A 14,534-nucleotide genomic window follows, 5' to 3' on the forward strand; every position below is an offset into this window, starting at 1 on the left:
AGCAGCATCATGTGTGTGTGTGTGTCTGTGTGGAAGGGGTGCTATGAGTAGTTCACTGTTTCTAGAAGGTAGAGAGGGATGAGCAGAGAAGCACAATATAAGGTTTGACAAAGAGTCAATTCAGATCTTGTGTGCCGTGCCAAGGAATTCCATTTATTTTGAGGATGGAAGCTTTTAAAGCAGGGCTTTACACTTCAAAGTGCACACTCTGGCAGCTATGAGAGGGTGTGGCTGAGGAGCGCCAGGTGGTGGTCGTGCCAGCCTGGAGGCGGGAAAACCAGATAAGAGTTAAGAGGTTCCAGTTAAGTTGTTGAGATGAAAGGACCAAAGTAGGGTGGTGGTGGTGTTAAGACTGGAAAGAAGTGGACTGGTTTGAGAAATTTTCAGGAAGTACAACCAGAAGCAATTGGAGACTGGTTATTGGGAGGTGAGGAACTGGGTGAAGGCACGATGCCTCGGTAGCTTGTGCTGCTATTAACTAAATGTAGGAATGTAACAGGAAGAATGTAGGAGGGAAGAGGTGGGTTTACTTTGGGTCTTCATAAGTTTGAGATGCTCTTCGGACACGTTCATGGAGATGTCATCAGGCTGTTGAATATAAGTAAAACATACCCAAGGAGGCGGCTGTGAAATAGATCCATCAGGATGCTCCTGGGAGGACGGCAAGAGGAGGCCTCTGCAAAGACCTTGGATGCACCATTGTTTAAAGGGGAGGCAGAAGAACATACCTGGAGGGAACAGTTAGAGCAGGGGGAGAACCCTAGGAGAGTAGTTTCATGGAAGCCAAGGAGGTTGATTAAATGAGATAACATATATGCTGTTCTTAGGACAGCACGTGGCAGGTTGTAAGTCGTATTGCCAGCTAGTGATCTAATTAGACACAGAATCAAAAGTTCACCAGTTTTGCAAAAATGAATGTTGATGTTGACTTGGCAGGTGCAGTTTGGGTGGAGTGGTGGGGACGGAAGGCACAGTGCAGTGGCATGGGGTGAAGTCAGCAAATGTTCAGTAGTCATTTGAGAAGCCTGGCTTGCATTGAAAGTGACAGAGAAGGGAGAGCCAGAGGGCACAGCTGGTCAGGGTGGTCAGCGGAGGGTCTGCATAGGAGGGGCGGGCCTTGACTGTTAGCACAGGGGAACCAGCTGGCCTGGGGAAAAGGCTGAAGAAAAAGAAGGAAGCCTGGTGAGGCAGAGTCCCAGGGGAGAGAAAGGCAGGATGCGGGGGGGTCTTGAGCCCTCGTTACCTGAGCTTGTTGGGAAGGTGTGGGGCACAAAGTCAGCCAGCTCACTGAGAGTGGCCTCAGTTTAACCAGTGTGTGAGCTGAGAGCCAGGGGCTGAGAGCAGGGTGATGGTTGGGGGTGAAGGGTGGTGTTAGGGGTCGGAGTCCAGCAATGGTTACAGGTGAAAGGCGGTGTTAGGAGCTGAGAGCAGGGCAATAGTTGGAAGTAAAGGGCGGTGTTAGGGGTCAGAGCCCAGCAGTGGTTACAGGTGAAGGGCGTTGTTAGGGGCTGAGAGCAGGGTGATGGTTGGAGGTGAAGGGCTGTGTTAGGGATGAGAGCCCAGAGGTGGTTACAGGTGAAGGGCGGTGTTAGGGTAAATGGTTTGAGAGGAAGGGCAGTGTTAGGGGCTGAGAGCTGGGAAATGTTTAGAGGTAAGGGGAGATGCTGGGGCTGAGAGCTGGGTGATGGTTGGAGGGGAAGGTCAGTGTTAGGGCTGAGAACTGGGTGAGGGTGATGGTTTGGAAGAGAAGGGCAGTGTTAGGGGCTGAGAGCAGGGTGATGGCTAGAGGTGAGGGGAGGTGTTAGGGACTGAGAGCAGGGCAATGGTTGGAGAGAGAAAAGGCGGTGTTAGGCTGAGAGCAGGTGATGGTTAGATGGAGGGGAGGTGTTAGGCTGAGAGCCGGGTGATGGTTGGAGGGGAAGGGCAGTGTCAGGGCTGAGAGCCAGGTGATGGTTAGAGGTGAGGGGAGGTGTTAGGGCTGAGAGCCGGGTGATGGTTGGAGGGGAAGGGCAGTGTCAGGGCTGAGAGGTGGGTGATGGTTAGAGGTGAGGGGAGGTGTTAGGGCTGAGAGCTGGGTGATGGTTGGAGGGGAAGCACGGTGTTAGGGACTGAGAGCCGGGCGATGGTTTGAGGGTAAGGGCGGTGTTAGGAACTAAGAGCTGGGTGATGGTTAGAGGTAAAGGTCAGTTTTAGGGGCTATGTTGTCTCCTCTCTGGAATTTATATATTGAAGCCCTAACCCCTAAGACATCAGAATGTGACTCTATTTGGTGTTGAGGTAAGAAAGTTAAAACGAGGTTGTTAGGTTTGGCCCTAATTCAGTTTGACTTCTGTCTACCTGAAGAGGAGCTCAGCACACAGACAGGCACAGAGGGAAGAAAGACCACGTGCGGGTGCAGGGAGAAGGTGCCATCCACACACCAAGGAGAGAGGTCTTGGAAGAAACCAGTCCTGCCCACACCTTGATCTTAGACTTCCAGCCTCCAGAATTGTGAGGAAAGGAATTTCTGTTGTTTAAGCCTTCCAGTCTGTGGGGCTTTGTATTGGCAGACCCAGCCGAGGCTAAGGTTCTATGGTGTGGGAGGAGCGGACTGAGCAAGCTCCAAGGCTGGTAGTGGCCCAGCCTGGTGCCCCAGATGGGGACGAAGGTGTGAGTTGGTGGCAGGAGCGGCTGCACAGTGGTGTGATTTCCTCCAGCAAGAGGGATGACCAAGGACAAGGGGCTGAAGAGCGGGACACAGAGGACAGAGGTACCAGATGAGTGATGGGGATGGGCTGTGGCTGGGCCTCCGAGCAAGCAGTCGGGGTCAGCTGGGGAGCAGAGCTAACGCGCTCCCCAAGGTGCAAACCATCACTTTTTCTTGTTAACACAGGACTCTATCCGGCTGAGCCAAACAGCCACAGGCAGTGTTATAGATACTGCCTATAAAGACTCTCCAGTAAAACCTCTTTATTTTACCCCTTAAAAGGGTAAGAGTTACTGAAGTGCGTGGAAATCTTCAGCAGCGAGGCTCTGGAAGAAGTGAGGGATTAAGGAGGCTACTTTTTCAACCTGAGGGGTCACTTCTGGGCTGCTGAGAATTTGTGGAGCGTGAGTCAGCCCCAGTCCAGTTTTCCCAGGGAGCAGGAGGAACACAGTCAGCCCTGACGCTGACTGCACCATCGCCAGGCTCCACGTCTACTACTGGCTGTAGGGGATGAAAAGACAGGCGGCCTTGAATTTTTCATTCACTCAGCAACCATTCATGAAGGGCCTACTCTGCGTCCAGAACTGTGCAGCTACGGTGATGAATCAGGTGTGGTCCTCACCCTGAAGGAGCTGAAAAGATACACAAACCAGCATGATGAAAAAGTGGCTTGTGTCTAATGAAGTGTGCAGAGGAATTTCTGTGGGAGTTGAAAGGAAGGGGAAATTAATTTGGGATGGGGAGTTTGGGAAGATTCAAAGGAAAGAGGGATTACTCTGGGCTTTTTAGATACAGCTGTCTCGGTATCCACTGGGAATTGATTCCAGGACCTCCCTCTGATACTAAAATCGAGGACACTCAAGTCCCTTATGTAAAATGCGTAGTATTTGCATATAACTTATGCACATCCTCCCATAATACTTTAAATCATCTCTAGAGTACTTCTAATACCTAATACTGTGTAAGTGTTATGCAAATAGTTGCTATACTGTATTTTTACTGGTATTATTTTTATTATTGTATTGTTGTTTCTTACTGTTTTTTTCTGAATATTTTCAATCCATGGTTGTTTGACGCAGAACCCACAGATATGGAGGGTGGATTACACAAGCAGTTGAGGGAACTCACAGGTACAGCCAGAAGGACAAATACCCCTCCAAGGCAGTGTGCAAGGAATAGCCTGCTGGAATGGTAGGAGTTCCCCGGGAAATTCGAGGAGAAAGAGAGCACTGTGGCTAGGGGGTCAGAGAGGGCTTCCTAGAAGAGGTGTCTGAGGGAGAGAAGAGCCCTGGTAGGGAAAGGGAGAACAAAGGACAAGGACAGCATTGGCAAAAGCATGGAGGAGAGTTAATGGGCCAGTCCAGGACTGTACATGGAGGCTGTGACACCTTGTTGGGGGTAGAGAGGATGCTGTGACCACAGAGGTATGTGGAAGCCAAGATAGGACAGAAGGGGCCTGAGGCCATGCCAGAGACTTAACTGGGACAGCTCTTCAGAGAGTGGGGAGATTCTGAGGAGCTTGAGCGGGTCAGTGGCTGTATGCCCTCTCGGGGTCGCCACGGCCACACTGATTAGGGGTGAGCTGGAAGGGGCTGCAGCGGGAGGAGTCCCCTCCAGTGTTGACACAAGCACGTGACAAGAACATGGAGAGGAGTTTTAGGGGTGGAGAAGGGCACAATCAAGGGGTTCCCCTTTTCTTGGCATGAGCCTTACAACTCAGAACTTGGCAGAGGATGAAGTGCTTGGGGCTCCTGGGGAGAAAGACTCGATGGAAATGCAAGGGATCCCAGCTTCCTGGGCATGTTGGAGGCATCTGAAGTCCACCTGGGTTGGAAGAGTCATTGTGCACTGAGGCCTCATGGATGGAAAGAGGGGGAAGCCCCAGGTCTCTGAACGCGTCTCCCCATTTCAGCTCTGCCCTTGCTGTGGCCCCAGACCTCTCAGCCTCAGTGTGGTGCGGGGCTTCTCTGCAGGGCAGTCCCCAGGGCTGGAGGATGTGCCGGATCATATTGTTCCTCATTAGGCAGCAGCTGGGACTCGGAGCATCCCAGCCCAACCAGGCAGCCAGGCCTAGGGGACGCAGTGCAAGCCATGAGCATTCGCTGAACATTAAGTCTTGAGCAAGCTGCTCTCCTTCGTCCATCTGGTCCCCGCTCCTGGGACTACTGAAGAAGCGTGCTGTTTGGTAACTGCCTGTTGAGGACATGCTTCTCTGGTGTCCCAAGAGAGCCTGAGCCTCCACCTTGTCTTTCATGTCCGCAGCTCTAGAGTCTGAGTACCTGGTGTCATCCTAATTATTACGATCCTCATATTTCCTGCCAGCCAACCACTGGTTGGGGCCGTTTCCAGCCAGACCTGAATCACTGTCGAAAACCTAATGAAAAATGGTCTCTGAATGGCACGCGGGTTGGGAGGTAGAGAGGACAGGATTTTAGATCTTAGTGAGTTGGCAATGACCTGCATAATGACTTGGAGCACAGAGTTCTGCATTAGATGCTGTGGGCAGGGAAAGAGGAATGGGGTGAAGAGAGGACCTCATCCTCCCCTTACTATAAGATTCCCACGTTCCCTATTTCCCATCTGCTTATTATTCCTCTATCTTAAGGTGTGTGCAGTGATGCTCTGTGAGCCGACTGTATGCTGTTACATGGCAGACTGGTGTCCGGGCCACCATAGCAAAACACCACAGACTGGGTGGCTTACACAGCAGAAATGTTTCTCAGTGTTCTGGGGGCTGGGAGTCCAAGATCGCGGTGTCAGGCAATTCGCTTCCTGATGAGGACCCTCTCCCTGGTTTGCAGATAGCAATCTTGTTCTGTCCTCACGTGGCAGAGAGAAAAAGAGACTGAGCTCTGGTGTCTCTCTCCTTTTTTTTTTTTTTTGGAGATGGAGTCTTGCCCTGTTGTCACCCAGGCTGGAGTGCAGTGGCACAATCTCAGCTCACTGAAACCTCTGCCTCCTGGTTTTCCTGCCTCAGTCTCCTGAGTAGCTGGGATTACAGGTGCCCAACACCACACACCTGGCTATTTTTTGTGTTTTTAGTAGAGATGGGGTTTCACCACGTTGGCCAGGATGGTCTCGAACTCCTGACCTCAGGTGATCCACCCACCTCAGACTCCCAAAGTACTGGAATTACAGGTGTGAGCCGCTGTGCCAGGCTTTTTTTTTTTTTTTTTGAGACAGAGTCTCACTCTGTTGCCCAGGTTGGAGTGCGGTGGCATGATCCTGTCGGCTCACTGCAACCTCCGCCTCCTGGATTCAAGTGGTTCTCGTGCCTCACCCTCCCCAGTAGCAGGGATTACAGGCACACACCACCATGCCTGGATACTTTTTTTTGTATTTTTAGTAGAGACAGGATTTCACCATGTTGGCCAGGCTGGTGTTGAACTCCTGACATAAGTGATCCGCCTGCCTCGGCCTCCCAAAGTTCTGGTACAGGCATGAGGCACTGGTGTCTCTTCTTATAAGGACCCTGATCCTATCAGATCAAGGTCCCATCCTGATGACCTTATTTAACCTTAGTTTTGTCCTACAGACCCTATTTTTTAAGGCAGTAATATTAGGGGTTAGAACTTCAATATATGAATTTGGGGGGACCTGCTGAAGTCCATAGCACGCTCTTGAGTGTTTACTTTGCCAAAACGAAGTGGGAATAGATGGAACTGCTAGGCTTCAGCGCAGACCCTTTGGTGTGTGCTGCCTCCTGTGGTGCAGGTGTAATTGTGGCCTTTGTACACTGATGAGGCAGAGGCAGGCCCAGCATGACTCTGAAACATGAACAACTACATCAAAACATTCCCAGTTCCCAGACCCGCAGCGGACATGCTCATTTTCCGAGAGATTATTTTACTACTTAATTTATCTTATTACAAGTGATTGTTAAATAGTAGGTTGTAGATGGAAACGTTGTAACAGTGAGCTCATTTGGCCCAAAGGGAAGGATAGCTGCCTCCGCAGTCTAAACACCATGTCACTGGGGTGGAGGGAGGACAGGGAGAAGGGAGGAGGCGAAGTTCCCTGAGAGAGTTTTCAGAGGTCCAGGGGCAAGCCTGTTGCTATTGGTGTTTTAGGGTTCCTTTACAGTCTGTAAAAGCAGGCTTCCTTTACAGTCCCTAGAAGGCTCATGCACGCTCCCTAGCGCACACCCTGCTTAGCAGCAAATCCTTAAGTTTTTTTTTATAAGAAGGAAGACAAGCTGTGGTCAGGGTGCAGGGTCTGGAGTCAGACTGACCTGGGCTCATCTCCCTCCTCTGTCATGCTTCAAACCTGTGAGAACGGGCAGATCATGACCTCTCTGACCTCTAATTCCTCGTGTCCAAGTGAAGATAAAACATCCACCTCACGGAATTGTTACAGAGATTAAGTGAGATAGTGTCCACTAAGTGGTTATGCTGACATTGTAGCTTAATGTAAAGCTCGTGTGTCATGGATCCAGTGTCTGTCCAACTCATGCTGGATGGCACTGCCAGTTCCTGACACTTTAGATGTCTCTTTTCCTTGTTCTACAGCTTGGCTGATTTTTTCCTATTTTATGTATAGATATGTTTTGAGGCAGAGTTTTGCTCTTGCTGCCTAGGCTGGAGTGCAGTGGCACAATCTCGGCTTACTGCAACCTCCAGCTCCCAGGTTCAAGAGAGTCTCCTGCCTCAGCCTCCCGAGTAGCTGGGATTACAGACACCCGCTACCATGCCTGCCTTTTTTTTTTTTTTTTTTTTTTTTTTGCATTTTTAGTAGAGACGGGGTTTCCTCCATGTTGGTCAGGCTGGTCTCGAACTCCCAACCTTATTCGTCTGCCTCAGTCTCCCAAAGTGCTGGGATTACAGGTGTGAGCCACCATGCCCAGCCCCTATATATTTTTAATAGCAAAACATTTTTTTTCCCACATAAACTCTTATGTGGAACCCCACCCCCTAAAATGGATGCAGGTGGAATTGTGATGGTTGGAGCTGGTATGGGGCTGGAGATCCCAGGCAGCCTCCCCTCCACTTCTTGGAGGAACTCAGGGGCCTTCCAGGGAGCACCATTTGAGAAGCATTCCTCTAGGCTGCCCTACTTCCTTTCTAGTTCCAAGGTTGTCATTCTTTTATGCCACAGTGTGACTGTCTCGGTTTCTACTCTCTCAGTAGCCACCTCAATCTAGTCATGCTTCCCTGAGGTGGGGGTGTGGGGGTGATTTAAATGTTCCCAGGCTCTTCAGTCACATTTATGGTGCTGTGGTCACTTCTGCAGGTGACTGATCACCCAGGTGTGCGTGGACTTTGCTAGTTAATTCCCAGAAGTCCACTTGATTGCCTCGGACTTGGGTGTACCTCTGTAGCCCCATACATGGCCAACATGAGTAAATGACATTTAACTTTTATTATTCAATGAAGTTATGCATGCAAATAAATCCACAAATCAAGGAAAAAATGTTTTGCAATATTCTGTGTCCTGATTTTGGGTTTGTGGGATGGATTATAGTGAGTATGGAGCAATGCACAGAAAGGACATCATAGAACCTGGATCTCTGTGTCCACCAGACATTCAAGGGCCACATGTCAGTGAAATTTATTTGGCTTGATCCTCTGTGTTGCTTTTCTGAGTTCTCAACCTCTGAAAGATAAGGTTGATATTTCTGTTATTTCTATTAATATAATGGCTTTATTGAGATATAACTTGCATACCACATAATTCCTTAAAGTGTATAATTCAGTGGTTTTTTCATATATTCACAGAGTAGTGCAGCCATTATCACAATTTTAGGAACATTTCATCACCCCCAAAAAGAACACCACATGCATTAGCAGACACTCCCCATTTCTCCTAACCCTAGACAACCACAAATCTTTCTGCCTCTGTGGATTCAGCTGTTCTGGATGTTTCATATTCATGGAACTGTCCAATATGTATTTTGTGTGTGTGTGTGGCTTTTTTTTACTTAGCCTAATGGTTTGTTTGTTTTTTGAGATGGAGTCTCGCTCTGTCACCCAGGCCGGAGTGAGGTGACACTATCTCAGCTCACTGCAACCTCCACTTCCTGGATTCAAGTGATTCTCCTACCTCAGCCTCCCGAGTAGCTGGGATTACAGATGTCATGCCACCACACCTGGCTAATTTTTGTATTTTTAGTAGAGACAGAGTTTCACCATATTGGCCAGGCTGGTCTCGAACTCCTGACCTCAAGTAATCTGCCCACCTCAGCCTTCCAAAGTGTTGGGATTACAGGCATGAGTCACTGTGTCCAGCCACACTTAGCATAGTGTTTTTAAGGTTCATTCATATTGTAGCATGTATCAGTACCTGCTATTTTTTTTCGTTGAATAATACTCCATTGTATGGGTAAACCACATTTTATTTATCCACGAATATATGGACATTTGGGTTTCTTTTTGGCAATTATGAATAATGCTGCTTATATTTGTGTACAAGTTTTTGTGTGATCTTCATTTTTGTAACATCTCCATCAAGAGAATTAAGAATCTCTGTAGCTAGATTTATTGAGTGCCTACTGCATGCAGGATACTGTGTTGAGCCCATGCCATATCCTGTCATCTTCACAATAGCCCAAGGCTCTGTCCACTTCCTTAAAAGTGAGGCAACTGAGGTCCCAGAGCTGTGGAGGGCTGGAGCTTGGATTGGAAGCCAGTTGTCTGTGATACCATAACATTTATCCTTAATGCTGCTCCCAGAAGTTGGACAACTGTTGGTATTACACCACTGCAGTCATCCACACTGAGTAAGTCACACTGATTAAATCTGTGTGCTGTGCCACTTCCATACATTATCTTAGTGAGTCCTCACACCAACCCTGTGAGGTTGTCCTACTCTTTCTAATGTTCAGTGAGGAAAGAGGTTCAGAGAAACTAAGTAGCTCACGTTGGCAGCATGGCCCATCGGTGTCAGAGCCTGGGGAGCCAGCATTCAGCAGTGTCTGGCAGCTGCTCCTTGAGACCACAGCCCTCCCTCACAGACCTGGCATCCTTTAACCCTCTCTCACCTCAGGGAGAATTTCTCCTATGTTCAGAATACCATTTCAAAGGACAGCCACTACCTGCCTCGCTTTGCACAATGCCTGCTTACCTGTGTACATGGAGACAGGTATCCAAGTATCAGGATGCCTGGACCTGGGGACCTCGTGCAGACAGGACCCCTAGTGGCCTGCTCTGGTATTACAGGGTTCCTGAGGCATGCATCCACGTTAGAATTCACTGCTACACCTGGCTGCAAACCGAGACCCTTCAGCTTGGACACAATTTGCTCTGGGGGACGGTTCTGAGCATGGCAGGATGGAGAGGGACTTGGGGCGCTGCCTGGAAGAGGAAGGTGGCAGCAGGGGGAGGCTGGAGAAGGAGGAGGGTAACAGTAACGGTGGAGTACCAATTGTCTCCATGTGGTTTGCCTGCCCACAGCTGCTATCTTGGACGACCCCATGGAGTGCAGCAGAGGGGAGCGGCTGTCCATCACCCTGGCCAAGAACCGCATCAACCGCGCTCCTGAGAGGCTGGGCAAGGCCAAGGTCGAAGTGGACATCTTTGAGCTTCTCAGAGACAGCGAGTACGAGACTGCAGAAACCAGTACGTAGACTGGGCAGGGCTGCCTCTTCCGTTGCTGGCAGGGAATGGATGAGCGGTGGTGCGAGCCACACCCATCAGTCACCAGGCCTCTGAGATACCTGATATCGATATTTCCAGCGGAAGGAGAGGAACTTGAACCAGGAGGTCCTGTGAAGCTCTCAGCCTGGATGAGATTCCCAGGTTTTGTTGCGAATCACGGGTAGAGTAGAATTAAGACAGGATACCCATTCATTCATTCATTCATTGCTTCATATATTGATTCATCTTCTGGACATTTTGTCCACACAACCCTGAATGAAATCTCATGTGTGATAGGAGAGATGGCCAGCCTGAGGGTATCTTAGCCACTACGCATCTGACTGCTTACCTTGCTTTCTTATGCTAAGGGCGGTGTTGTGGGAGAAACTGGGACTTGGGATGGAATTTGACCACTCACTCTCTGGGTAACCTCAGATAAGTCAGTAAGTCACTTATCCTATCCTATCCAAATCTCAGTTTCTTCATCTTTAAAATAGGAATACTAGGCTCTAATTTGCAAGTCTTGTAGGTTGTTGTGAGGTTTGTTTTTTTTTTTTGAGACAGAGTCTTACTCTGTTGCCCAGGCTGGAGTGCAGTGGTGTGATCTCAGCTCACTGGGGCTGCCTCCCGTGTTCAAGTGATTCTCATGCCTCAGCCTCCCTAGTAGCTGGGATTACAGGGGTGTGCCACCATGCCCAGATAATTTTTGTGTTTTTAGGAGAGATGGGGTTTCGGCATGTTGGCCAGGTTTGTCTTGAACTCCCGACCCCAAGTGATCCTGTTACCTCAGCCTCCCAAAGTGCTGAGATGACAGGCGTGAGCCACTGTGCCCAGCCTATTGTGAGATTTAAATTATTTTAAATATAGGAAAATCTGTGAATTGCGGTGTTTTACAGGTGTACGTAGTAGGTCACTCAAGTCACACATATGGAGCCCCTACTATGTGCTGGGCACTGCTTGTAATTCTCACCTAAGAGTTAAGTGTTATCCTCTCCACTTTAGAAAAGAAACTGAGGTTCAAAACCATTGAATCATTTGCCAGACCACAGAGCTAGTCAATGGCTGAGCTGGTCCTGGACCCTGTGTGCCCAGCGCACAGTCCACGACACCTCCCTGCAATCCTCCGGCCTGCTTTTCGTATTACCTTGACAACTTTACAAGACTAAGCCCAAGTTAGTGGGCTAGTGGCTTGTGGCTAAGCTAGAAATGGAATAGCTCCAGTTCAGAGGGCAGGAGAAGAGCCCCTCAAATCAGAGATAATAGTATCTATTCCCTAAAACTTGAAGAGTCCCCATCTCCTCCCTTTCTAACTTGTTTCAACCTTTGGCCACCCTCAGTGGCAAAAATAAGTAAACAAACCAAAAGAACAACTTGCTCGAATACATCTGTTCTTCCATCTGGGGATCCAACAAAGCTCCAGCCTGGGCTGTTAGGGTTGCAGGAAAATCAGTACATCCACACCGGCCCAAGCATCACATGTGGGGTATTGTGAGATCCAGAAAAGGTAAGAAGTGAGGCAGGCAGTGGCTCTGGAGACTCCCTAGCCTTTCTCCCTCTCACAGCTTCCTTCATGCTCCTGTGCTGTTAGATCCAGGCTCTTCCCTCTCTCTTAGTTTGGGTTCCCTTGTTTATTCATCATGTACTTGTCCATAATGACTACCCAGACCTGATGTACTCTCTGTGTATTCATTCGGAAACTTTTATTGAGCATTGACTCTATCTCAGGCATAATTCAGGATATCAGGCATTGGGAACAAAGCAGGAAATAAGACCGATGTGCTCCTGCCCTCAGGTGGCTTTCAGTTTCTCTGTAGGGTGCACCTGGTGGCAGCTTCCCCCAGTGCCTCTTAGTGTGCATCCCCAAGGTCTGGCTCTGATTGGACCAGCTCAGCTTGCAGTGTGGCCAGTCTCACAGGTTGCACATGTTGGCCAGGCTGCCTAATAACTACCTTTGGAGAGAATGTCTACTCCTGGTCCCTCCTGGTCCTATGACTGAGGGAGGGCCATACCATATAGAACAGGGCCATTGAGGCCAACAGGATCTATAGGCACAGATTCCTTCCCAAGAAGGCATGGAGGAACAAGGGCCAGAATAGTCGCTTATTGATTCATTCAGTCAATAAGTGTTTAGTGAGTGCCTATTATATTTTATTCTAGGCCATGAGGATTCAGCAAGGAACAGACAAGAATCCTAGTTGTCATGGAGGTTAATTTCCAGTATAATGGAAGGGAGATTCAGATTTCCCAGTATCTTGCAAATGAAATCAGAAATGCCAGCAACAACTCCTTGTGAACCCCCAGTCCAGTCCACAGTGTTTCCTTGTCCAGGGGGCTGGGTCTCAGACAAGGGTCCAGATTTCTAAATAGTTCAGTAGTCCATACTTTGAAAAGCCAGCCCCTCTTTTCTTCGGTTCTTCGGGGTTTCTCTGGGAGAAATGAGGGAGCCAAGATTTGCCCATGATGGATGGCATCATTAGCAGATGTAAATTTCCTCTTTAGTGACCCATGCAGCCTGACTTAGTAAAGTCAATATATCTAAAATATTGAGCCAGATCAATCAGGGAAATAAAGGAAACGGGTATCTTTATTCCACCTTATAGAACTTTGGGCATCTTTTAATGGGCTTCTTTTAGGCACCAGGTATTTTCTTAGCAAGTGGCCCTCAGTTCAGTTTTTACATCTCAGTGTGTTTGAGGCATTTGTTAGGAAAGGGAACTTCTGGAACTTCCCACTCCAAAGGCTTTTCACCTGAAGCCAGAGTGCTCTTCCACAGTGGGTTTTAAACACTACCCAGGTAAGGTTCATTGAAACGTTCCAGCCCAGTTCTTTCCCTCCCAAAGTAAGGGGGCAGGTGGGTTGCGGCTTAAGCACCTACCACCTGTTGGCTATTGCAGGGTGGGGCAGCGATTGTGTTTGGGGAAGGAAGGGAGGAGGGAGACAGGATCTCTGGGTAGAGGAAAGCCCACAGCGCTGTGATCCTTACTTTGGCGAGGCTGTGTGGTATACAAATTCAGAACATGGATTTTAGAACCAGACTGACAAGCATTAAGTCCTGGGTCTCCCATGTATTAGCTTTGTGACGTGGACAGGCTGTTAAACCATTTTGTGCCTCTGTTTTCTCGTTCATAAATGGGAGCGATGGTAGCATCGCCTCATAGGGTCACGGGGCGCACTCCCCGCAACGGTGTAGGTGAAATGCTCAGCACCGCACATAGCAGGCCTTCAGGAAGTGGCAGCTGTGGCTTTTGTTATTGGCTTTATTCTCTCACCCCACGTTTGAACAGGCTTCCTCCTAACTTATTGCCAGCCTCTCCCTCTCTCTTCTGTTTCAAAGTTCAGCCCTACTTATGTGGCAGCACTGTCTCCAGGGCTGTTCTCGAGTGGCCTGCCTAATGTCAGCATCCATCGTAATTGGATATTCCCCTTCCCTTTCTAGTTTTCTGGGCTTGATGCATCTGATAGCTCTGAAACTTTGAAAGTTGTGGTGAGCCTCCTCAAGCCAGCTGCTGCCCAATGCCAAAGGCCGTGGTTTGCCCTGGGTTAGTGGCCCAGGGCTAATTCGCATTGTTAATTTAAAAAAATGCCAGTGGCTCTGGGGCCCTGGACAATTGCCCTAACCCTACACCTGTCACCCTGTGGCCAGGAACTCTGCTTCAGGGGGATGAAAGAGACCCTAGTGATGATGTCTTTGATTGTGGAAAGCAGAGGCTCTGATTGAAGTTGGGGCTGTAGCACTCCAACAGGGCACAGTTGTGCCTTACTTTGAGTAATGGGGATTTCAGAAAGCTCCGTCCACATCACACTTAATGAATCCTATTCAGGGTGGGAGAGTCAGTTGAGGGAAGCAATGGTTATTTCAAGAATCAAAGATTATGAAGTGTAAAGAAGCTAACGATGCTGGAAGCCAGAGGTCAGCCCCCTCGTCTGATGGTTGAAAGCGAGGCTCTGAGATGGAAAGTATCACACGGGGCATTAATTAATAGCCAGCCTGGAAACTGGAAAGATATGAGGAGGAAATCACCCCCTGTTCTCTTGGGTTCAAATAGACAGATTTTCATATAATGGGTTTATTTAAAGTGAAGGTCACTTGTAAAGCTTTCTCCAGCCTGCATCTGACATCCCCTGCCTCTGCCCTTCCACCATTATTGCCCCAGGCTCTTCATGTTTGACTTTCTAACTCCTTCTACACAGCCCACAGATCTAAAATAACAGGGATGGACAAGACCTGTTAGGTCAGCTCCTGTGCCACCTGGCCCTTCCTTCTTTTCCGTCCGTGT

The 14,534-nt window shown here is 48.9% G+C and overlaps 1 protein-coding gene across 1 annotated transcript in view; it reads left to right on the forward strand.

Moving 5' to 3' along the window:
• The first annotated feature begins 2,571 nt into the window (after positions 1–2,571).
• GRIK4 (glutamate ionotropic receptor kainate type subunit 4) overlaps positions 2,572–14,534 on the forward strand; it is a 201,699-nt gene continuing 189,736 nt past the window's right edge. Inside the window, exons 1-4 of the mRNA XM_017865557.1 lie at positions 2,572–2,749; positions 3,120–3,189; positions 9,668–9,831; positions 10,075–10,239. Coding sequence (XP_017721046.1) covers positions 2,572–2,749; positions 3,120–3,189; positions 9,668–9,831; positions 10,075–10,239 — 577 coding nt within the window. The remainder of the gene's footprint in view (positions 2,750–3,119; positions 3,190–9,667; positions 9,832–10,074; positions 10,240–14,534) is intronic.

The sequence above is a fragment of the Rhinopithecus bieti genome, unplaced genomic scaffold (genome assembly GCF_001698545.2).
Source record: "Rhinopithecus bieti isolate Rb0 unplaced genomic scaffold, ASM169854v2 scaffold_82866, whole genome shotgun sequence".
NCBI classification, from domain to species: Eukaryota; Metazoa; Chordata; class Mammalia; order Primates; family Cercopithecidae; genus Rhinopithecus; species Rhinopithecus bieti.